This window comes from Balaenoptera musculus, chromosome 6 (genome assembly GCF_009873245.2).
Source record: "Balaenoptera musculus isolate JJ_BM4_2016_0621 chromosome 6, mBalMus1.pri.v3, whole genome shotgun sequence".
Classification (NCBI taxonomy): Eukaryota; Metazoa; Chordata; class Mammalia; order Artiodactyla; family Balaenopteridae; genus Balaenoptera; species Balaenoptera musculus.
In genome coordinates, this window is record NC_045790.1 from 95,938,124 (window position 1) to 95,960,830 (window position 22,707).

At 44.6% G+C, this 22,707-nt stretch overlaps 1 protein-coding gene across 2 annotated transcripts in view; it reads left to right on the forward strand.

The window, feature by feature from the left end:
• The first annotated feature begins 15,955 nt into the window (after nt 1-15,955).
• Nucleotides 15,956-22,707, forward strand: part of RGS3 (regulator of G protein signaling 3) — a 129,306-nt gene continuing 122,554 nt past the window's right edge. For both annotated transcript variants that reach the window (XM_036855444.1, XM_036855448.1), the window contains exon 1: nt 15,956-16,114. In XM_036855444.1, the coding sequence (XP_036711339.1) occupies nt 16,036-16,114 (79 nt within the window). In that variant the 5' untranslated portion in view covers nt 15,956-16,035. The remainder of the gene's footprint in view (nt 16,115-22,707) is intronic.

Here is a 22,707-nt window from a genome sequence, read left to right on the forward strand (position 1 = left end):
AATGACTCCTGTGCGCTAACTTAAAAATTTACAACTGTTTCCACTTCTTCTTAGCCTACCCTTAGACCTGTCCTCCCGAGCAAACCCGATTTCCAATGGGCACTAGTGGGGTTGAGGATGGGCAGGGCTTAGCTTTAATTTGCTCATTTTATCTGAAGACTTAGAGAAGGTCTAACTATAGTGAAGCAACTCCCAGAAATTGGCACATTCGTTTAAGTCGTGATGATTAGTACAGAGTTACCTTTTGAATCATGACATATTTTGAGTGAGAAGATATTTGCTATCTGAATACTGGCCTTTGCTTCTATTTTCAAAGAGAGAAAAAATATTGTAGGCTGAAACTTGTTTCATCTTTGTTATGCCAGTCCCTCAAATTTGGATAATCATAAACAGAATTTAGGGAAATATCTACATACCACATTACAGTTTTCAAGGCACTTTATACCCACTATTTTGATTGGTTCTCTGGCCAACTCTATAGGTAGCTGTGGATTGTCTCTGTTTTATAGTTTAAGAAACTCAGGCTCAGAATAAAGGGCTGATGATAGCCCATTTGGAGCCTTTGGGTGAATTAGAAAAAAGGGACCCTTTAAGGCACTTTACTACTATCTGCTAAAAAATTATTTCAATGAATATACAAATCTACGGTGATTACAATTTGAGCAACACCCCTAGTGTTGGTCCACTGCACAACAGTACCTGCTGGCCTTGCTGGAGAGGTTAAGTAATTTGCCAGAAATCAAAGGCCAGCAAGTGAAGGGGGTTGGGCTTAGAACCTGAGCCCTTGTCTGTTCCAGTGTGTTCTGATGCCTCTCTGATTCCCTCTCTTTATGCACAGCTGACAATCAGAAAGGAAGGATGAGGCCCTGTAGAAAAGAATTGACTGATGGGGAGGAGCCCTCATGAACCCTTTGTTTCAGCCTCCCAATGTTCTGAGAGAGAAGGAGCCAGGTAACTGTTGCTAACTGCCGTTTCCCCACCATCTGGGCCATAGGAATCAGGAGAATCGAGGCCTAATAGCCAGGAGGCTCCAGCCAGAATCGCTTGAAGATCTGCTTTACGCACTTGAGCAGACAGGACGACTTAAGACTTGGTCTGTTGGAATACTGTCCGGGGAGCCTTTTGTTCCCAAGAAACTAGATTCTGTTTTTTTTTTTGTTGTTGTTGTTCTTTTCTACTTTCTTTGTGATCTCTACTAGGGATAGGCCACTTTATTTGCTCACCTTGGTTTTCTGAGCATACTTCCCAATGACACCTGGCCCAGTTTGACCTGTGTGCATAAGCAGAGTCAGTGAAAGCATCTTCAGACATTCTGTGCCCACACTCTCATCCTTGCAGAGCCAGCTGTCTTTTGTTTTGCTCTTGGTCCTGACATCTGGGGTAACAGATTCTGTTCTTCATTATTTTTGGATTACAGAAAGCTCCCTTTGGAGAGCGGGAGTCAGGGTTTTCATTCGCTGTGGCAGTGACCCTTAAAAAAATCAGTGTATTCAAATGTGCCTAAAGGAATTGTTCGCTAAATTAAGGACAGAAATGCCTCTCGCTTTTAGATTAAAATGATTAGAGGTTCTTTGGAATCTAGAAGAATGTGGGAGAAAAAAATTGTAAATTTTCAATTGCCATAAGGTACTAAGGTATGAAATTAATTTGCTCGTCTGTTTATACATTTATTTAAAAAATGTTAAGTACTTATTATATGTTAGAGGATCAACCCCTAGATTATCTTGATAGAAAAGGAAATGTTCTGCAGAGATGGTGGGGAGTCATTCATAGGAATATAGCTAGAAGTTTCACTGGAGCAAATGGTAAAGTTGTTTGAGACCACTAGGTGGTGATATTACATTATGAAAATGATATTCTTCTAAGACTGGAGGCCTCTGGTTGTTTCTGAGACCGTCTGTATACACAGCCAAAGAGACTTCTTTGTGAGTAAACGGAGGAAAAGCTACATTTCAACCTTTACCTAAGTGATCTAATTTAAGTGCTCAAGGGGACTGGAATCTCCTGGAGGGATTGGGCTGTGTCTGTTGTGTCACGCTTATCGCCCCAGCTTATAGCTCCAGCATGTAGTAGGCGCTCAGTAAATGAGTGAATGAATGAATGAATGAGTCTTTGAACAATTTAGATTCTCATTAGAAGAACCATTTCAAGAGTGTGGAAAATTCTGGAACATGCACAGAGGCCTAGGATTTGGGGAAGTTGGGGGCTATTGATGGTCCTGACAGATCATCAGCTGGGCAGAGACTCAGGGAGGCAGCATTTGGGAAGGTAGAAACATCAAAAGCTATCTGAGGCTCCTATATTGCTTTGTGTCTCCTAAATTTATCTTGATGAGATTTCACCTGTTTAATATAGGGAGGGTGTAAACCAACAAATTCGGATTTTTTCTTGCATCTGTATTACTTCTAATGATGGCTCTGCCTTGGAAAGGATCTCCAAAAATAACTTACTCTTCTCTGCCTCTCATTCATTGGTACAGTTGTTCATTCAGTAATTTATTTGTTGTTCATTCATTCAGTCCACAAATATTAATTGAGCACCTATTATGTGCAAAGCACTGGTCTAGGCTGTGTGATCATCTCTGACATTCTCCTATCATGGCCCCTTTGAGTTCAGGGAATCACCAAATCCTATTAGCTGTAGAATCCAAATTTATGCTCCTCTCTGTTCCTCCTGCTCTTACCCTAGTCCAGGCCTCCATCTTCTTTCATCTGGGTCACTGCATCAACCCCTGATCTTTACTGCTCCCATCCATTCTCCCATCTTTCCAATGTGCAAATATGGTCACGTTACTCCTTTCCTTAAAACTCTCCCTTGGGGACTTCCCTGGTGGCACAGTGGTTAAGAATCTGCCTGCCAATGCAGGGGACATGGGTTCGATCCCTAGTCCGGGAAGATCCCACATGCTGTGGAGCAACTAAGCCCATGCACCACAACTACTGAGCCTGCGTGCCACAACTACTGAAGTCCACGCACCTGGAGCCTGTGCTCCGCAACAAGAGAAGACACCACAATGAGAAGCCCGCGCACCGTAACAAAGAGTAGCCCACGCTCGCCACAACTAGAGAAAGCCTGCGTGCGGCAACGAAGACCCAAAGCAGCCAAAAATAAATAAATAAATAAAATAATTTAAAAAAACCTACCAAACAAAAAAACTCTCCCTTACCCTCAGGGTCAAACCCAACCTCTTTTGCTTGTTTTACAAGCCTTACAAGATAGGGCTGTGACCTGGTTGGGCCCTACTTGTTTTCCTTAGCCCCAATTCCCCCAACTCTCACCTCGTTCTGTGTGCTCCAGTCATAACTTTTTCTTTTGGTTCTTTTAATAAGCCCTGTCCTCTCTTACCTTCAGACTTTTTCTTCCCCCATACTCTTCCTTTAACCTATAAAATTATTTTCTTCCTCCTTCTGCCTGGCGACTTTCTACTCATTCTTTAGATCTCAGCTTGTGTGTTATTATTTTGGGGAGCTTTTTCTGAGCACTGTCATGGTGAGGTTCCACTCTTTCCCCTTTCCTCTCATACCCTTTCCTCACAGCTTGTCCGTTGCCACCCTCCACTGCCAGACTATCAGTTCTGTGATTGGCATCTGTCTTCACTGCATATCTTTACCACCTGGTTGACTGCCTGGCACATTGTAAATGCTCAATGACATATGCTGAATGAGTGAATGAATAAAAAACACAGTGACATATCTCCTCCTTTGGGGTACATTTGATGTAGCAGTGTGAGTTGAGTGGTACAAAGAAGGAGCTATAGTGGTAAGAAGGAAGGGGTACTTTGGGTGCTACCATCTGAGGCTGAATTAAGTTTTGGCAAGTGGAGATGTTTGTGGAGGTGGCCTTTAGGTAGAGGGAAGTGGGAAAAGTTTGGGGGATAGGCAGGGGGTGTAGTGTTCCTGTCTGGGAAGAGTGGAATGTAGGACTGGAGATGACTTGTGACTAGATAGTTTAGGGCCTTGAATGCCAGCCTGGAGAGAGTGGACTCTATCTGATAACACTGATGGCTTTTGAACAGAGGAGTGATAGAACGAAATCAGTGCTTTAGAAAATGTTAATCTAATGTCAGTGAAACAAGAATTGGAGAGAGACCAGCTCTGTGTCATAGGAGGCTGTCATAGAAGTCAAGATGGGAGGTGACCAGGGCTTGGATCATGTACGTGGCAATAAGAATGGAGACAAAGGGAAGTTGTGCAGAGGAAGAATTAAGAAGCTGGAAAGTGGAAAGAAAGAGTGAGGGAGAGGGAGGAGTCAAAGAATTTTCAGCCTGACAGTGAGGTGCTGTCATCAGAAATTGTGAAGTTATAAGGAAGAACCAGTTTAAGGGAAGATAAAGGAATTCGTTCATCAAACCTTTCAGTGGAGTTCTAGCTATCTATGCTTTTCACTTACGGAAATTCAGTCAGTGTGTGGGGCTAAAACATGAAGCACAAGTGCGAGGGAGTGACAGACTATAATGCAGCTGGTGGGGGCTGTTCTGGCTCTGCACTCAGTGAAAATACATCCCGGAGGGAGTGCAAGATGGAGAAGGTGAATTTGCCGTTCCCCTTTTGATTCACAATACCATGTGCATTTTATGGGTGACTGAGGGCTTATTTGAGGGTAATTTTGACTATTCACAGTCTATGCTTTATATGCTGATTTAGATCTGAATTCCCTGGCAAGATTTGCCTTTTTAAAATGTGTGCCAGACTAGGCTGGGCAGTAGCAGCTACTAAGAAGACACATCTCAGTCACTGCATTAGAGTTGTTCACAGTTAGCTGGGTAGAAAGATATGAAAGCAGACAATTAGGGCTACAGTCTAGGTGAGCTGTCGGGGAGAGGGTGGGTGCAGAGAGGAAGGAGATTTTTGGTTAGTGTGTCAAAGCAGAGGTGGCCCTGGGCCCTAGCGTTGCAGAGAGATCCAGGAGTCAGATCAGAACAGGTAGCTGAGAGTAAAAATAGGAGTGAATGAGATCTCAGAGGGGGAGAATATTGAGGAAGGAGGGAGACTGAAGGGCACAACTGGGTAGCATACTCTCACTAGGAGGCAGGAAGAGCCATAAAATAGAGGAATTTTCAGAGAAGTGGGAGGAAAACTAAGGCAAGGGGGATGAGGACTGAGAAGAGGCAAATGATATTCAGAATATGGAAGTCAATGATGACCTCTGAGTGAACAGTTTCAGTAAGTGGTGGGAGCAGAAAAAGGGGTCCGAGAGTGATTGGTAAGAATCTGGAAGCAAAAGGAATACATGTCACTGCTCTCAGTTACAGTTCCAGTAAAACCAACCCAGATGTATTCCCTAGTTCCCAAGGAAATTCCCTTGGACAATGTTTGGGATCTCTAGATGCCATGACCTCTGTCCCTGTATGATCTGCTACTGTCCACTGGAAGACAGTTCATCATCACATTACATTGGTCCAGAAAAAGGCTTTGGTCTACATAAGCTTTATATTCAAGCTTGAGTGTCATCCATCTGAGCCACAGATCTCAGCTGTGGTGGTTGCATTTTATACTAAATATATCCATATTATTTTCTTCCATAAGTAGAATCCACATTCCCACCTGACTGCAAATGCTAAGTTGCTAATAGCTTCCCTGGAGTTTGCTTCTTGCAATTACCTCATCAGAATTTAGACAAGGCAACATATAACAATTTATTCCAGGATGCAGGGAGCTCTGGGTGTTTTTTTTTTGATTTAATTTATTTTATTTTTGGCTGCATTGGGTCTTCACTGCTGCGCGCAGGCTTTCTCTTGTTGCACCGAGTGGGGCTACTCTTCGTTGCATTGTGCGGGCTTCTCATTGCCGTGGCCTCTCTTGTTGTGGAGCACAGGCTCTAGGCGTGTGGACTCAGTAGTTGTGGCATGCGGGCTCTAGAGTGCAGACTCAGTAGTTGTGGTGCACGGGCCCAGTTGCTCCGCAGCATGTGGGATCTTCCTGGACCAGGGCTCGAACCCTTGTCCCCTGCGTTGGCAGGTAGATTCTTAACCACTGCGCCACCAGGGAAGCCCTCTGGGTGTTTTTTTTAGTTAATCATTTATTATCCTAGTTATAGTGTTCTTTTTTTTTTTATTTCTAATTTTTAAAATTTTTTTAATTTTTTGCAGCATAAGAACAGTAATGGTTTTGATTCACTTTATTTATTTTTTTAAACATCTTTATTGGAGTATAATTGCTTTACAATGGTGTGTTAGTTTCTGCTGTATAACAAATTGAATCAGCTATACATGTACCCCCATATCTCCCTCCCTCCCACCCTCCCTATCCCACCCCTCTAGGTGGTCACAAAGCACCGAGCTGATCTCCCTGTGCTATGCGGCTGCTTCCCACTAGCTATCTATTCTACATTTGGTAGTATATATATGTCAATGCCACTCTCTCACTTCGTCCCAGCTTACCCGTCCCCCTCCCCATGTCCTCAGGTCCATTCTCTACGTCTGTGTCTTTATTCCTGTCCTGCCCCTAGGTTCTTCAGAACCATTTTTTTTTTTTAGATTCCATATATGTGTTAGCATACGGTATTTGTTTTTCTCTTTCTGTCTTACTTCACTCTGTATGACAGTCTCTAGGTCCATCTATAGTGTTCTTTTAAAGAGATTTAAATAATAGGAAAAAACCCTTTTATATGTACCCACATAGTTACCATTTCTGGTGTTCTCTTCATTCCTTTTGTAGATCAAGATTTCCATATGGTATTGTTTTCCTCCTGCCTGAAAGACTTCAGCATCTCTTGTAGTGCAGGTTTGTCGATGATGAATTCAATTAGCTTTTGTAAGTCTGAGAAAATCTTTATTTTCGCCTTCATTTTTAAAAGATGTTTTTGCTGGGTATAGAATTCTAGGTTGACAGTTTTTTTCTTTAAAGTTGTTGCTTCACTGTCTTCAGGTACATATTTCAGGTAAGTCCAATGTCATTCTTTTCTTTGTTCCTCTGTATATAATGTGGTTTTTTCTTGCTGCTTTCAAGATTTTTCTCTTTGTCACTGGTTACTTAGAAAGCTTTTGATCTTTTTGGGTCTTGCTTTTAGGGTTTTTTAGATGAGAACAGAGCATCATTTAGTCTAGGGCTAATTATTCCCCACAACTGGGGTAAAACCCTTCTGAGTACCTACCCAATGCCCCATGAATTAGAAGGTCTTTCCACTCTGGCTGATGAGAATAAGAGCTAATCCTGGTCCTGTGAGAGCCTGGGAAAGATTATTCCCACTAGTTCTTTTTGGTGGTTCCTTCCCCAGCCTCAGGGTACTTTCCTAACACCTATGAGCTCATTAGCACTTAGTTGAAGATTTGAAGGGAGACCCTCTGCAGATCTTTGAAGCTCTCTGTGCAGCTCTTTCCTCTCTGATGTTCTATCCTGTGAGCTCTAGCTGCCTTGGCCTCCTGACCTCCTCAACTGAGGGTTTGGAGTTGGTCTCTCCAGGCAAGGAGCTGCGGCAATCATAGGGCTCACCTTGCTGGTTTTGTTTCCCAGGGATCACCGCCCTTTGTTGCTTGATGTCCAGTATCTTGAAAACTGTTGTTTCATATATTTTGTCCAGTCTTTTAGTTGTTTCAGGTGAGAGGGAAAATCCAGTCCCTGGATTGGTCCAGTCCCAAGATGTTACTCCATCTTGGCAGGAGGCAGAAGTTTATATTGTTCCTTAAGTTTGGAAAACTTTTTGAGGGCCTCTGGAGCCCTTGACTATGCCAAGCCAAGCTGCTTGTTATCAGGTCAGGAAAACGGGTGCTTATTGAAGAGGCTAAAAGGGCTTCCAACATAACTACAAGGAAACTGAGCCATTCTAGAAGAGACAGGTGACTCAGCTTTTCTGTCAAGCCTTTGGCCCTTATCATTGGACTCAACTTACTATTTCACATTCCTCTGGCAGGGAAGGTTTTGTTCTCTTCTATTTTGAAATAATATCTCTCAGCTTACTTGAAATCTTGAGTTTTTTTTGCTTGGTTCCCACTTAGACCCTATTTGTGTATTTAGGTCACCAAAGGCTCCTATAGCTGAGGCAAATTGAAGTTTCTCAGTGGTATTTACAGCAACCAGCACCTGCTTCTGTAGAGAACCACTAACCCAAGATACTGTGTTTTACCTTGAAGATGAATTGCAGACATACATACTTTTAAAAGGCAAATCCTTCATTTCAAGGGTGAAAAAAATACCACTTAACAAAACATTCCAGCTGGTTAAATTTAGGACAAGAAAAAAAACCTGACCCAAGAATATTCTCTGGCTTTGAGCCCAGGGTATTTTTCCTTTTGGAGTGAATTTGGTACAGTTTCATTCATGTGGAGCTGTTGCCTCCCAGCATTTTATTCTGGGATGGAAGGTCAACAATGATTGTCTTGTTGCTAAATCCAATGGACACTTCTCAGTTATTAACCTACTTGACCTCTCAACAGTGTTTGAGATTGTTGACTATTGTCTCTTTCTTAATACATTGCCTGGCTTTCCTTCTCCCTTTCTAGCCTTTCTTCCTCTGCCTGTCTTTTCAGTTGGTATTCTTCTTGGTTCTTTCCTGAGCCTTCTTCTCACATTAAACATTCTATTTGGGCTCTTTTATCCATGCCATGGCTTCACTGGGAATTCCTAAATCTATGTTTTAGCCTAAGTGTTTTTTCCTGAACTTATGTCCAGTGTATTCAACAGTTCACTTGACATATTCAGTTGGACAGCAAGTAAGTAACTCAACCTTAGCAGGCTCAGAGGTGAACTCATCAAGTCTCCCCTCGGTCCAGCCCTTCCTCTCATGTTCTCCATCTCTGTAAAGGTCACTTCTGAATAGCTAATTTCTCAAGCCAGGATTTCTTGACTTTTACCTTCCAATCAACCACCAAGTCCTGTTGATTCTACCTTTTTCTATCCCTACTGCTACTACACTAGTTTTTTTTTAACCTGGGCTATTGGAAAAGAGTTCACCTAACAGCACTTTTGGATTCCAACCCTCATGCCACCCCTCCATCTTCCCAATCCATTTTAAAAAAAAATTATTTATTTATTATTTATTTTTGGCTGTGTTGGGTCTTCGTTGCTGCACGCGGGCTTTCTCTAGTTGCGGCAAGCGGGGGCTACTCTTCGTTGTGGTGTGCGGGCTTCTCATTGCTGTGGCTTCTCTTGTTTCGGAGCACGGGCTCTAGGCGCTCGGGCTTCAGTAGTTGTGGCATGCGGGCTCCATAGTTGTGGCACTCAGGCTCAGTAGTTGTGGCTTGCGAGCTCTAGAGTGCAGGCTCAGTAGTTGAGGCGCATGGGCTTAGTTGCTCCGCGGCATGTGGGATCTTCCTGGACCAGGGCTCGAACCCGTGTCCCTTGCATTGGCAGCTGGATTCCTTTTTTTTTTTTTTTTAAAGATACAAAAGATGTCTTTTATTTCTTCAGTAAAGCCCTCCAGGGTTCTCTGGTGGCGCAATGGTTAAGAATCCGCCTGCCAATGCAGGGAACACGGGTTCGAGCCCTGGTCCGGGAAGATCCCACATGCCGCGGAGCAACTAAGCCCGTGTGCCACAACTACTGAGCCTGCGCTGTAGAGCCCGCAAGCCACTACTACTGAAGCCCATGGGCCTAGAGCCCGTGCTCCACAATAAGAGAAGACACCGCAGTGAGAAGCCCGCACACTGGTAGGAAGAGCAGCCCCCGCTCAACGTAACTAGAGAAAGCCCGCACGCAGCAACAAAGACCGAACACAGCAATCAATCAATCAATCAATCAATCAATAAATAATCCATCCCTCCAAAATTTACTCTCCTATCTTATAAGGCCCACATTTTCTCCAAGGACCAAACCCACAGCCTTTGGCGTTGCCTAATTTACTTTACCAAGGAATTAAAACCATGAACCAAAGCTTGCTGCTTAACCCTTTCAGTTCTGACCTTCCCCATATCTGGGGCGGAGGGGGTGTCGGGGGGGTGACAGTGAAGTGCAGAGAGGAGAGGACAGACACACAGGGTGTACTCATGAGATGCGGGAGCACCAGCGTTAACGGAAATAAAGCCAGCTTTGGATAGGGGGCTCAGAAAGTTAGTCCCGGATGTACTGGGACACGATGCGTCACCTCCTCACACTACGTCCCTGGGCTTTCCTCTCCTCTGCTGCAGGTATCAAACCAAGCGCTGTTCTTCCAAGATGCCCTGCCAGCCCAGGGGTCCAGGAGGCCATAGGTCTGGCCTCTGTGACATTCTGAATACCTCCTCACTAAGAACAGCAGTTTGACAACATAAATTATCTGGTGGCGTGGAGTCAGGCTCAGGCTGTACACCCCCACACCGCTTTTTATGGATCCCGCCCCCTGCGCTTCCCGATTTCCCCCCGACCCCCCCACCCCCCTTCCTGCCACATTTGGAGCTAAAGACACCAGCATTTGTTATGACTTCTGCATAAAGCAGTCATGGAAGCGGCCCCCTTCAGGGTCTCTGGCTGCCCACTTCCTCTTGATCCTCCCCCACCCCTACGAAGTCCAGTCAATGCAGAAGAGATCATGCCTAAAGCTACAATGTGCAGTGTTTCTAAAGGGAAGGGAAATGTCACATAGAAAGTAATACAAAAAAGGATTAAATTTGTCAGCTGTCCACACACTATTAAGACCACATGCTTTATACAGCGGCAATGCAGTCGAGCCCACTTCTTCACTCAGCAGGCAGAGCTGGGGACAGGCCTCTTGGGCTCGGGAGGAGGCAGCTGAGGAAGGCAAGGAGGCACTAGGAGCTCTCCTGCTTCTGAAGTCTCCACTCCGTGGCAGCAGGGCGGGCGGATTCTTAACCACTGCACCACCAGGGAAGTCCCCCCAGTCCATTTTTTAATACTCTAGCCAGAGTGATCTTTCTAAAACACAAAACCTTTTGGGATCGCTCAAAGTCTTTCAACGACTGCCCTACATTTAGGATAAAGCCCAAGCTCCTTTTAATAATATGTGAAGCCCTGTATGATGTTTACCTTCTTGCATATTCCTCCCTCCCTGCCATGTGTCCCACTGTTCCATTCCTCAAATGTATAAGCTTCTCTCATTATCTGGCCTTTGCAAATTTTGTTCTTTTTGCCTATAACCCTTCCTTCACCTCATTGGCTTGGCTAAATCATCCTTCAGGTCACTTTCTTTGAGAAGTCTTCTCTGACTTCCATTCTCATCTTGGTTGGCCCGGATCCCCAGGCTAAGTGAGATACTAATCTGTGTTTCTGCAGGTTGCCATGTTTCCTCCATTGTAACACTCATCCAATCTTCCACCAGATTGTAAGCTCCATCTTGTTCACTTCTGTATGCTCAGTGTTCAGTGTAAGGCTCAGCACAACATGGGTGCTTAGCTTAGCAAACATCTGTTGAATTGAATTTTAATGTGTTAGAAGCCATGGAGGTCTTAGTACTACTAGTTGAAGATTAGTGTGAAAGATGACATTCTATAGTGGTTCTTTGGCTGGATTCTTATTTCTCCACTGTTTATTTACTACCTTAGCCACCTGATTCATTTAACAACTCTGAAACTTAGTTGTCTCATCTGTAAATACAAATGCTTGAACTTCCTGAAGGCAAATGGTGGGATGATTTTTTTCTTTTTCTGGTTACTAGTATTTTATGTATTAGTCAATTACATTTCCTCTCTTGTGCAATGATTATTCATGTTCTTTGGTACAATTATTTTTTCTTACTGATTTGTAAGACTTCTTTGTACATATATACACATTTGCCATATATTTTGTAAATATTTTACATTCATTTTTTAATTTAAAAATTAATTTTTTATGGCCATAGAAAAACCTTTTTTTTAAAATTAAAAAAAATTTTTTTCAACCATTAAAAGCTGTAAAATCCACTCTTAGCTTACTTGCTGTACAAAAGTAGGTGGCTGGTCAGATTGGCCTGTAGGCAGAGTTTGCCAACCCCTGCACTAGTATGTTCATTAAATCTGAGCCGTCTTTGCATTCCTGGAATATATACCATTTGAATGTATCATGAATATACTGCTGGATTTGATTTGCTAATATTTTATTTAGGATGTTTGTGTCTATATTCATAAATCAGATTGGTCTAGCAGAGATTTCAAACTAGTTATAGGGCAGAGGTATATTTTATTTGGCCTACATAATATTTTTTAAAAATTTGAATGAATAGTCAATATTAAAAAATTGGGAGACATCATATGAAAAATTAGACATTTCTAGCTTTTCTTTTAAAAAAGGAATGTGGCAAAACTGGGGGAATGTGGGCCTAGTTTTGTCAAATTTTTAATAGGTCTTTTATCTATGTTTTCTATTTCATTAACTTCTACTCTTATTTTTATCTTTGACCTTTGGTCTGTAGTTTTCTGTTGCTAACCTTATCTGGTTTTGTCTTTGCCTAGCCTTGTATCTAGTACTGACAAATCTTCCAGTTTTGTTTTTTTTTCTAGTTCTGAAACAGTTTTAAATTACTTAGGCATTATCTGTTTCTTGAAGGTCTAATAGAATTGGCCTCTAAAACTATCTGAGTCTTCTGTAATTTTGTCAGGTAGATTTTTTATTTCCTTTTGTATTTTATCTATGGTTAGTGATCTATTAAAAATTTTAAACTCTTGTATCAATTTTAATAATTAATACTTTCTAGAAAAGCATCAATTTCCCCCCAGATTTTCAAATTTACAAATAAAGTTGCAATGGTTTTCTCTCATAATTTAAAGAATTACCTTTGTATCTTGGCTATCTTTCTCTTTCCTAAACTTGTTTATTTATAGTTTTCTTTGTTTTGCCAGAGTTCTGTTTTATTGGTCTTTTCAAAGAACCAGGCTATGGTTTTATTGTTGAAGTCTGTTTTTTAAAAATAAGTTTCAACTTTAACCTTATTATTTCCTTTTAAAATTTTCATCTGAATTAGCTGTTCCACTTCTCTTTGAAATGAGTCTTTAGTTTAAAGAATTTTGAACATTGTCTTGTTTTCTAAGTAAAATCATATTTCCCCTGAACTTTCTATTCTGTTCCATTGATCTGTTTGTCTTCTTTCTACATTATTATAAGACTGTTTAACATCTGGTAGTCCTAGTCCCCTTTATTATTATTTTTCAAAATTGTTTTGGATATTGGGCCAGATGATATCTTAAAGGCACTAAGTTTCTTTGATAGCTAATGTGAAAATGCACCCAAATAAACCTCTTTAGTCCCTTCCCTCCAAACACAAGTAGTCCTTATTCTTCTTGAAACAGAGTTAGTCTTAAAAAATATAATCAATCAATCTTTGTATGTGGATGTGCTGTATGTATATAGTGCATTTAAGTGAGTTTTTTTGGTGTGTGTGTGTGTGTGTCTGTGTAGCGTGTGTCTGTGTGCTTGTGTATGTGCATAGGATGCATTAAATCTGTGGGGTGTGATTGTATATATGTGTGAGGTGTGTATGTGGTGTGTTTGTGTGTGGGGTGTATGTATATGGTATGTTTGTGTATCTGGTGTATTCGTGAATGTATGTGGGAAGTGTTATGGTACACGTGGGTGTGTGTGCAGAGCGTGTGCAGTGTTAATATTGTATGTGTAGTTTGTTTATGTATGTGTGGAGTGTGTGTGAGTGTTAGAAGGATACTGAGGCCCATGACCAGGGGAGCTAGAGTGTTCAGGGCATGTCAGAAAGCCAGGCGTGGTCCTCAAACTCCCTTGTCTTTTTGGAGAAAGCAGGGCCATAAACCTCAACCCTTTCTGGATGTCCGCTGTAGACAGTAGTGTGGGTTAATGGGGCCAGTGTCTCCTGCAGTGCCACTGCCCAGGCTCCCACTCACTTCTGTCCTCCCCCTCCTGAGAAAAGAGTGACCTGCCCCTTTAAGAGAAGGAAGCTTCTAGTGCTCTACTAAGTAAAGGGGCCTTACTGTTGGTGGTGAGGGCGGTGGAGGTGGTGCCACCCCAAGAGTCAGATCAGTATCAGAGTGGCACTGGGGTCCCCAACTGATGGGGCAGGAGGAGTCAGGAGGGAACCTGCAAGGCAGCAGGACCTTTGTCCCGAGTAGGGGTGAAGTGCCAAGTGTGGGCCTCAGTCTTTTCTCCCCCAGGCCACAAACAGATAATGCAAGTCTACCCAGCTCTCCTGCTGGCTTCTACCCTCCTGAATGTGTATCTATCTGCCGGTTGCTCACAGCTTCCTGAGTCCAAGGTGATCTCCCTTAGTGCAGGTGCTACAGTGGTCCCTGAGCTGTGAAGGGGCCACTGTCACCTTGGGCACATCACTTTTCCCTTTGTGGGCCTCCCTTTGCTCAGACTCCTGAACATCATACTTTCTAATTCCTACTGGGATGGACCCCCCTTTCAGGGGGCATCCTCAGGCCATGCCTAACTCATGCTCCCATCTTGGTCCCGCAGGTCTACAGCACTTCCAGCCTCCGTGTCCTGTCTGCATCCTGTGGCTTGAGCCTGAGGTTGCCTGTTTTCCTTGGCTGGATGGAGTGGCAGAGCCGGGATACTTCCCTGCCCAGAAAGGATGCCTGGATTCAGACTTCCCCAGCCAGGATAAGGATCAGGCCTGCTCAAGTCCAGGGTGCAGGTAAGTCTGTCTGTCACTGGGCTGGGGCCAAGGGAGCAGGCTTGCCCCTGCTAAGGGCAGTGCTCAAGGAGTTGGGGTGGGGGAAGAGCAGAGCAGGGCTTCACAATGCGCCAGGATTTGAACAACCCACTGGCCTTTATGTGACTCATTTGCACTTGACCACTACTTTGTTGATTTCTGGGCTCCTTTTCCAGTTTCTGCTCCCCTCTGGTGGCCAGCTGGCCCTGTGGCATCTAGTTTCCTTACCTGCCTCAAGAAGGCAGGTCTGCTCCCTCCACCTGCCATTGGCCATGGGGCAGGAGTGGAGGCCAAGGAAGAACAGAAGGAGGATGGCCTTTGGGGCAGACCAGGCCTGGGTTCAAATTTCAGCCCTGCCCACCTTGGAAAAGTCACCTGCCCTCTCTGTGTGAGATTTACCAGGTTTATCCCTGGTAAATTGGGGCTAATACTTCCTAGGGTTACTGTGAAGATTAAATGAGAAGATGTGTGTAAATTGCCCAGCTCAGCCACTGGCACCTGGTACTCCATACATATAACTTTTCTCCCCACTTTCTTTCTTGCATCCCCCAACCTTGTCTTGAGTGGATCACTGAGCCACAGATATCCATTTGGCAACTGCCGACACTTCCCATTTTTAGATTTACATAAGACCAGCAGCTTTCCCCACGGCATCAACAGAGAGCTGCAGAGCAGATGTCTTTGAAACTGCTCCCAGGAGGCATCCCGTGAATGTTTGCCGACAAAGCAGCGCAGGGGCTGACCTTCCTTCCAGCTCTGCTTCCTCGCAACAAGCTCTGGAGATTGAAAGTGCCGGCCCCCTCCACATACTATACTGTGCATTTCTGTCCCCTCAGATGATGCTGGGGGCCTGTGCTCCTGTCTCATGGCCCCAGGCTGCCCATGGGGGGCCATGAGGCTGGCTGGAGGAACCTGCTCTGGTCTGGACCTGTGCCAGGCTGCTGTCATCCAAGAGAAGGCTCAAGAGAGAGATGGAGGGGCCAGGGTCAGGGAAGGGCCCTGCAGCTGGTGGGGGGTGGAGGTCCAAGGGTGGAGAACGTTTTTCCAAACCCCATCGCCTTGGGCCAGGAGTGTGCTCCCCTGCCCTTGCTTGGGTCTGGTGAGTACAGGTCTGAGCTTCAAAGCATGTTGCAAACCTGGCTAATTGCTGGCCTGGGGCAGCTGGGCGAGCAGGCCAAGCCCGCCGAGTGGGCGCGCCAGGAGCCGCGGGCCTGGTATGGGGCTGGCACCTGCAGCCCAGAGCGGCCCCCGAGCCCCGAGCCTTGGTGGGGCCGCCCATCCTGCCGGCTCCACAGGGAGGACCACCGTCCCGGCAGCAGATGGACCGCGGGCGCCTCCTCCCCTCGGCCGGTGGCGGCGCGGTCCGGTGGAAATCTCCCTATTCAAACCGGCACGGGCCAATCAGGGCCTGGCGCGCCCGCCGGTTCAAACGCGCGCTGCAGCCGGCCTCCGGCGCCCGCAGCCGAGACACTGGCGCGGGGGCGGTGAACCTGCTGCCTCGGTTACTGGGAGCAACACAGACGCCTCGAGTTACAGGCGCCCCGGCCCGGCCGGAGCGGGGCCATTGCCATGGAGCGCTCCCTGCACCGCGTCTCCCTCGGGAGCCGGCGCGCCCACCCGGGCTTGTCCTTCTACCTCACCACTTTTGGTAAGTGCCCGCGGCGGCTGCCGCCAGGGGCTGCTTCACCCTGCCCGCAGCGCCCAGAGAGGGCAACCCCTCGTGGTGGCAGGTGAGGCAGGGAGCAGCCATCCTTCTGTTTGGGGACACCTGCCCCCCGTGGTCGCGCAGGAGGGGCTCAGGGCACAGGCTCAGGCCGCGCAAGCCGCTGGGCCCCACCTGCTGCCTGGCCACTGGTGCCAAGTGCAGTTGGTTGTGCCTCACTTGGCTGGAACAGTCGTGCCCCAGTTAATCTTTCAGGGATGGGGTTTGCCACCACTAAGCTTCCCATTAACAAGCAGCTCAGGGTTAAGTCAAGGTCTTGTTACTACATCTCCAGACCTCCTCAGTCCTCTTTCCTTTGGCTCAGGGACAGGACAGGTGCTGGGTCAGCCCCGATGGCCTTGACTTCCTGTGGGCTCACCTTGGAGAGGCTGCAGCGCCATGGCTCCAGTGGATGCCTGACCTGCAGCAGAGATGGGAGAATTCTCTCCTCCAGGAGCTACTGCGCTCTCAGCAGGGTCCCAGGGCTGCCCTGGGGGCTTGAGGTGGAAAGAATTGGGCAATAGGCTCCTGCTTCCAAGCCCCTAGATAGCAGGAGTGGGTTCCCCCAAATAACAGCTGGGCAGCAGCTGCCCCAGTGGTCTGGGCAAACCTGGCCTTCCAAGTCCCCACAGTAAAGATAAATAGCCCTGTCCTAGGATACAGCTCTTCCTAGCCCTTGTTTCCTCACTGGTTCTGCAACTCTTTGTGGGGAGGGAGTTATATCTCCTCTCTGAAGACTTGAGATCCTGAGAAGAAGGTCTCCCAGTGAGCCAGCTGCAGAGTTGGTACCTGAGCTCAAGCCTTCTGAGATGACGTGTACAGCACATTAAAAAAAAACTTTTATACAATTTTCCTCATGAAAGTTGGGGCAGTTATTGCAACATAAGTGGACTTTGCCCACATTTCAAAGACAGAGCACCTAAGGAGTTATGCCCTCCTTGGGGTTCCGGCTCTCCTACTTTCAGGCTTACTACCTCTATCACCACACTTGGCTCTTCACAACCTGCCTTCTTCTCTAGGGGCAGAGGGAGTAATGGAAAAGCAGTGGCCTGGCCCCTAGAAATGGCCTGTGGTCTGGCATCCTGGAATTCACGAGTCCAGTTGGTAGAGGGTAACGAGTAATTAACTCAACACTGTTTGTTGCATGTTTATCACGTGCCATGCCGTGTGCCAGGTGCTTTCCCTGCATCATCTCATTTAATCCTCCCAACCGGTGGAGGCAATTCCTGTTAGCCCCACGAGGATGTAGGATTCTACCAGATAGGGGAGGTTGCCGGGATGCTCTGAGCTGGTGGTACTGGGGTGGTCAGGAAAGAGTGGCAGAGAGCTGTGAGGCCTTGTTACCTTAGCCGTGTCCTGATTAAAAAGTAAAAGACGTTTCACTGTTTTTTCTCCTCATTATCGCGGTAAGATGTATTCATTGTTGAAAACTTACTGAAAAGAAGAAAGCGAAAATCACCTGTAATCTGACTCCCCAGAGAAGGCCATTGTTAACATGGTTTATATCCTTCCAGACTTATTTCTCTGTGTGTGTGTGTGTATTTGTGTGTGCCTAATTTTAACAAAATTGAGATTCTGCTGTATGTACAGCTTTGTAACCTGTTTCTTTTCCTTACTGGTATGATGTGACTATTTCCTTGTATCAGCCCATATTCTTGTACTGAGTTAATCTCCCTGCCAGATCTGGGAAGTTGGGGAGGATCCAACCCAGCAGGGCGTGGATGACCTGCCCAGCCACGGCCTCAGGGCTGCGTTGGGTGGGTATCAGGGAGGGTTGTTGCTTGAACCAGTGATGTGACCTGAGTGTGCACCGGGGCGGGCAGGAACCTGGTGGGGTGGGGAGCCTCCCGCTCCCCGTATGCAGCCTCCTCTCACATCTCTCCGTGGACTGACACTGGAAGAGTTCTCTCCTGCTTCCTTCATTAGCTCTGTTTCCTTGACAAATGCCGCCCCTCTTCCAGGCTGCTGATTTCTTTGTACACTGAGTGATCTTTGCTTGTCTGCTTGGGAATGAAGAGTTTTACGGGTGGTTATCAAACGTGGCCAGTTATCAGAAGCACCTAGAGATCCCAGAGATCCTGGTTTAATAGGTCTGGGGTGGAGTCAAAGAATCTGTCATTTTAAGAAGCCACAGAAGTATTTTGTTGATGAGCCAGGTTTGGAAGCTATGGATTCAGAGTCAGTTGGCTATCAACTATTCAGTTTGATAGCCAACTTGGACTCCCTTAAAATGAAGGTCTTTGCTAAGTTTTCCTCAGTTCACGGGCTTTTCCCCAGCATGGCAGGTAGCCCCTGGCCTTCAGCAGTGGGCTTTGCCCTGGTGGAACCAGAGGAAGCTGCTGCTTAGCTGGTGGTTTCCTGAGCACAAATAGGTAAAGGGAGCTAAATTTCCAGCATCTCTGGAACTAAAAAGAAACAAAATTGTTTTGACCAGAATTTTTTTCTGGGAGAATACTGTATGGAATATGTCATGATTTATGTATTTTTGTGTGTGTGTGTGTGTGTGTGTGTTTGTGCGCATGAGTACAGCTCCTTGTCCCCCAATAAGGGGCACCTTCAAGTAACGTTAGTTGGCCATACATTATGTTGCCTTCTAAGGAGGTGACCTGGCTTCAAGGGAGGGGGGTAAGTAAACTAGAGCTCGAACCCAACTACTCCAGAGGGATTTTATATTTATGAGAAATGGTATAATCTGAAGAAGCCATTACAGGTGCACATAAGTTTTTTTTCCTTCAGGATTATATATTTTAATTTTATTAGTATATTTGTTAACTTAAAAAATAGCTTTTTTGAGATATAATTCACATACATACAATTCACTCATTTAAAGTATACAATTAAATGGTTTTCAGTACATTCACAGAGTTGTGTAACCATTACCACAGTCAATTTTAGACCATTTTTATCACTTCAAAAAGAAACACTATACCCTTTAGTTTATTACCCCCAATTCCCAATCCCCTCTGTCCCCTAACTCTAAGCAATCACTAATGTACTTTCTGTCTTTATATATTTGCTTGTTCTGGACATTTCATATAAATGGAATCCTATAATAGGTGACCTTTTGTGACTGGCTTCTTTCACTTAGCATAATGTTTACAAGGTTCACCCATGTTGTAGCATATATCAGTATTTCATTCATTTTTATGGCTGAGTAATATTCTATTGTATGGATATACCACATTTTGTTTATTAATTCATTGATAGACATTTGGATTGTTTCTGTCTTTTGGCTATTATGAATATTGCTCTGCTATGAACACTGATACACAAGTTTTTGTGTGGACAGATGTTTTCAGTTCTCTTGGGTATACACCTAGGAGTAGAATTGCTAGGTCAAATGGTAACTCTATGTTTAACTATTTGAGAAACTACGAAACTCTTTTCCAGAGTGGTTGCACCACTTTGCATTTCTGTCAGCAAGGCATGAGGGTTTTGCTTTCTCCACAACCTCACCAACACTTGCTATTATCTGACTTTTTGATTCTAGCCATCCTAGTGCATGTGAAGTGGTATCTCATCGTGGTTTTGATTTGCATTTCCCTGATGACCAGTGCTATTTAGCATCTTTTCATGTGCTTATTGGCTATTTGTATATCTTCTTTAGAGAAACGTTTATTCATATTCTTTGCCCATTTAATTTAAAATTTTAAAAATTTAAAATTAATTTAAATAACCAATTTAAGGACTATTTGTTTATTTTTTAGTTGTAAGAGTTCTTTATATATGCTAGATACTAGTCCCTTATCAGATATTATTTACAAATATTTTCTCTCAATTTGTGGGGTTTTTTTTTTTTTTTTAATGCTTTAATGATTTTCCTTTGCTTTGGGATAAAGTCTAAACTGAGTGCAGCCTTCAAGGTCTTTTTTAAAAAAATTTATTTAATTTTATTTATTTTGGCTGTGTTGGGTCTTCGTTGCTGCGTGCGAGCTTTCTCTAGCTGCGGTGAGCGGGGGCTACTCTTCATTGCGGTGCGCGGGCTTCTCATTGTGGTGGCTTCTCTTTGTTGTGGAGCACGGGCTGTAGGCACGCGGGCTTCAGTAGTTGTGGCATTGAGGCTCAGTAATTGTGGCTCGCGGGCTCTAGAGCGCAGGCTCAGTAGTTGTGGCGCATGGGCTTAGTTGCTCCGCGGCATGTGGGATCTTCCTGGGCCAGGGCTCAAACCCGTGTCCCCTGCATTGGCAGGCGGATTCTTATCCACTGCACCACCAGGGAAGTCCAATCTGTGGGGTTTTTGATCCACTTTCTTGATAGTGTTCTTTGAAGCTCAAATGTTTTTCATTTTGATGGAGTCCAATTAATCCATTTTTAATTTTGTTGCTGTGCTTTTGGTGTCGAATCTCAGCATCTACTATCACAGAAATTTACCTCTATGTTTTCTTCTTAGAGTTTTATAGTTTTGAGGGCTTCCCTGGTGGCGCAGTGGTTAGGAGTCTGCCTGCCAATGCAGGGGACACGGGTTCGAGCCCTGGTCCGGGAAGATCCCACATGCTGCGGAGCAACTAAGTCCGTGCGCCACAACTACTGACTCTGTGCTCTAGAGCCCGCGAACCACAACTACTGAGCCCGCGCGCCACAGCTACTGCAGCCCACGCACGTAGAGCCTGTGCTCCGCAACAAGAGAAGCCACCGCAATGAGAAGCCCGTGCACCGCAACGAAGAGTAGCCCCCGCTTGCCACAACTAGAGAAAGCCTGTGTGCAGCAACAAAGACCCAGTGCAGCCAAAAATAAATAAAATAAATAAATTTATTAAAAAAAAAAAGTTGTATAGTTTTGACTCTTAGATTTAGGTCTTTGAGTTAAAAGCTTATTTTTAAAAAAACATTTTGAGTTAATTTTTGTATATGGTGTGAGGAAAGGATCCAACTTCATTCACTTGTATACGGTATCCAGTTGTCCTGGCATCATTTGTTGAAAATACTATTATATTGTCATTGGATGGTCTTGGCACCTATGTTGAAAATTAATTGACCATACATACATGCGTTTCTTTCTGGACTTTTAATTCTGTTCCATTAATCTGTTTGTCTGTTCTTATGCCAGTATCACACTGTCTTGAAAACTGTTGCTTTGTAGTAAGTTTTGAAATTGGGAAGTGTGAATCCTTCAATTTTGTTCTTCTTTTTCAAGATTGTTTTGACTATCTTGGGTTCCTTGATTTTCCATATGAATTTAGGCATAATATTTTATATAGAAAATATAAAACCAAGTTCATAAAAATGTTTGATAAATATTTAAAGCATATCTTCTTGAAAGGATACCAATTTATTAGCTTGCCTGAGGCAACAGATAACTAACTTACCTGGGATTTGGTCCAGGGCCTGAATGTGGTGAGTAGTCATGGGAGAGAAAAGCTTGCCTTTTCTCCAGGGTGTCTGAGCCAGGAGGTGATAGGCAGGCTGGACACGTTCTGAGGGCTGCAGGGAGCTGTGGCCATTCAGTGACACAACCCAACTCTCTTTAGAACGGTTATACCCAAATGAACCTGCAAGATGAAAGCTGTGGGTAGCAGCTCTGCCTGTAAGCTCTAGAGAAAGTGCCTGGAATCTTGGGTTTGCTAGAAGGAAGTCAGAAAGATATGGTTCTGCAGGCAGAGTAGACTAAGGAATGTCGTTAATTTGGTGGGCATTTTCTTTGTTTTTCTATGTTTGTTGTGATAGTACAATATTAGCTGGGACCTGTCCCTCTCCTTTCTCTGCCTCTCATTAGAAGCCACAGAGATAAAAAGTCCATTTTCTGTAGTGAGAATGAAGCTTGGGAACAGATGCCAGGCAGGATGATGTGTTGGGCAGTGTGAAGTCAGGCCCTGAACTTGAGGCCTGCGACATGTCCCTGCCAGCTGCCCCTGGCTCGCCCGGCTGCTCTGAGCCCAGACCGATGGGGAAACCCATCCAACCATTTCTCAAGAGCTTGTCATTTGCTGGTCAGGGGACTCAGCATTTATTGGCTTTCCTGTCATTTGGAGTCCATTTGCTTGGGAGCTTTCAGAAATTCTCAGAGTCTGGCCTGTTGACAACCCTTTGTTTTCTTTTCCAGTTCTGCTCTCTATGTACTTTTTAAAAACACTATTTATTATGAAATATAACACACATACAGAAAAGTGTCCCTCCAAATGATGTGCAGTTCAGTGATTTATTGTGAAGCATATACTGTGTAACTTTCACTGGGGATTGGCTTCTGGATTGCCAATACCCAGAAACCTCATGTTTGATATGTAAATAGTTTTTTTCTTTATCATTCAGTTCAAAATGTTTTCTAATTTTCAAGTAATTTCTTCTTGAATCCATGAGTTATTTGGAATTATATTTCTTAATTTCCAAATACTGGGGATTTTAGTAGTTTTTTTGTTCCTAATTTTACCTTTATGCAGAGAACGTACTCTTCATCCATTTAGTCCTTTGATGGCTTAGCTTTTATAAATGTTCTGTGTGTACTTGAAAAGATCTGAAGTAGGTGGGTGTAGTGTTCTTTGCATATGGCAGGTTTAGGTCAAGTTTACTACTTATACTGTTCATATATTATATATCCTTGCTGA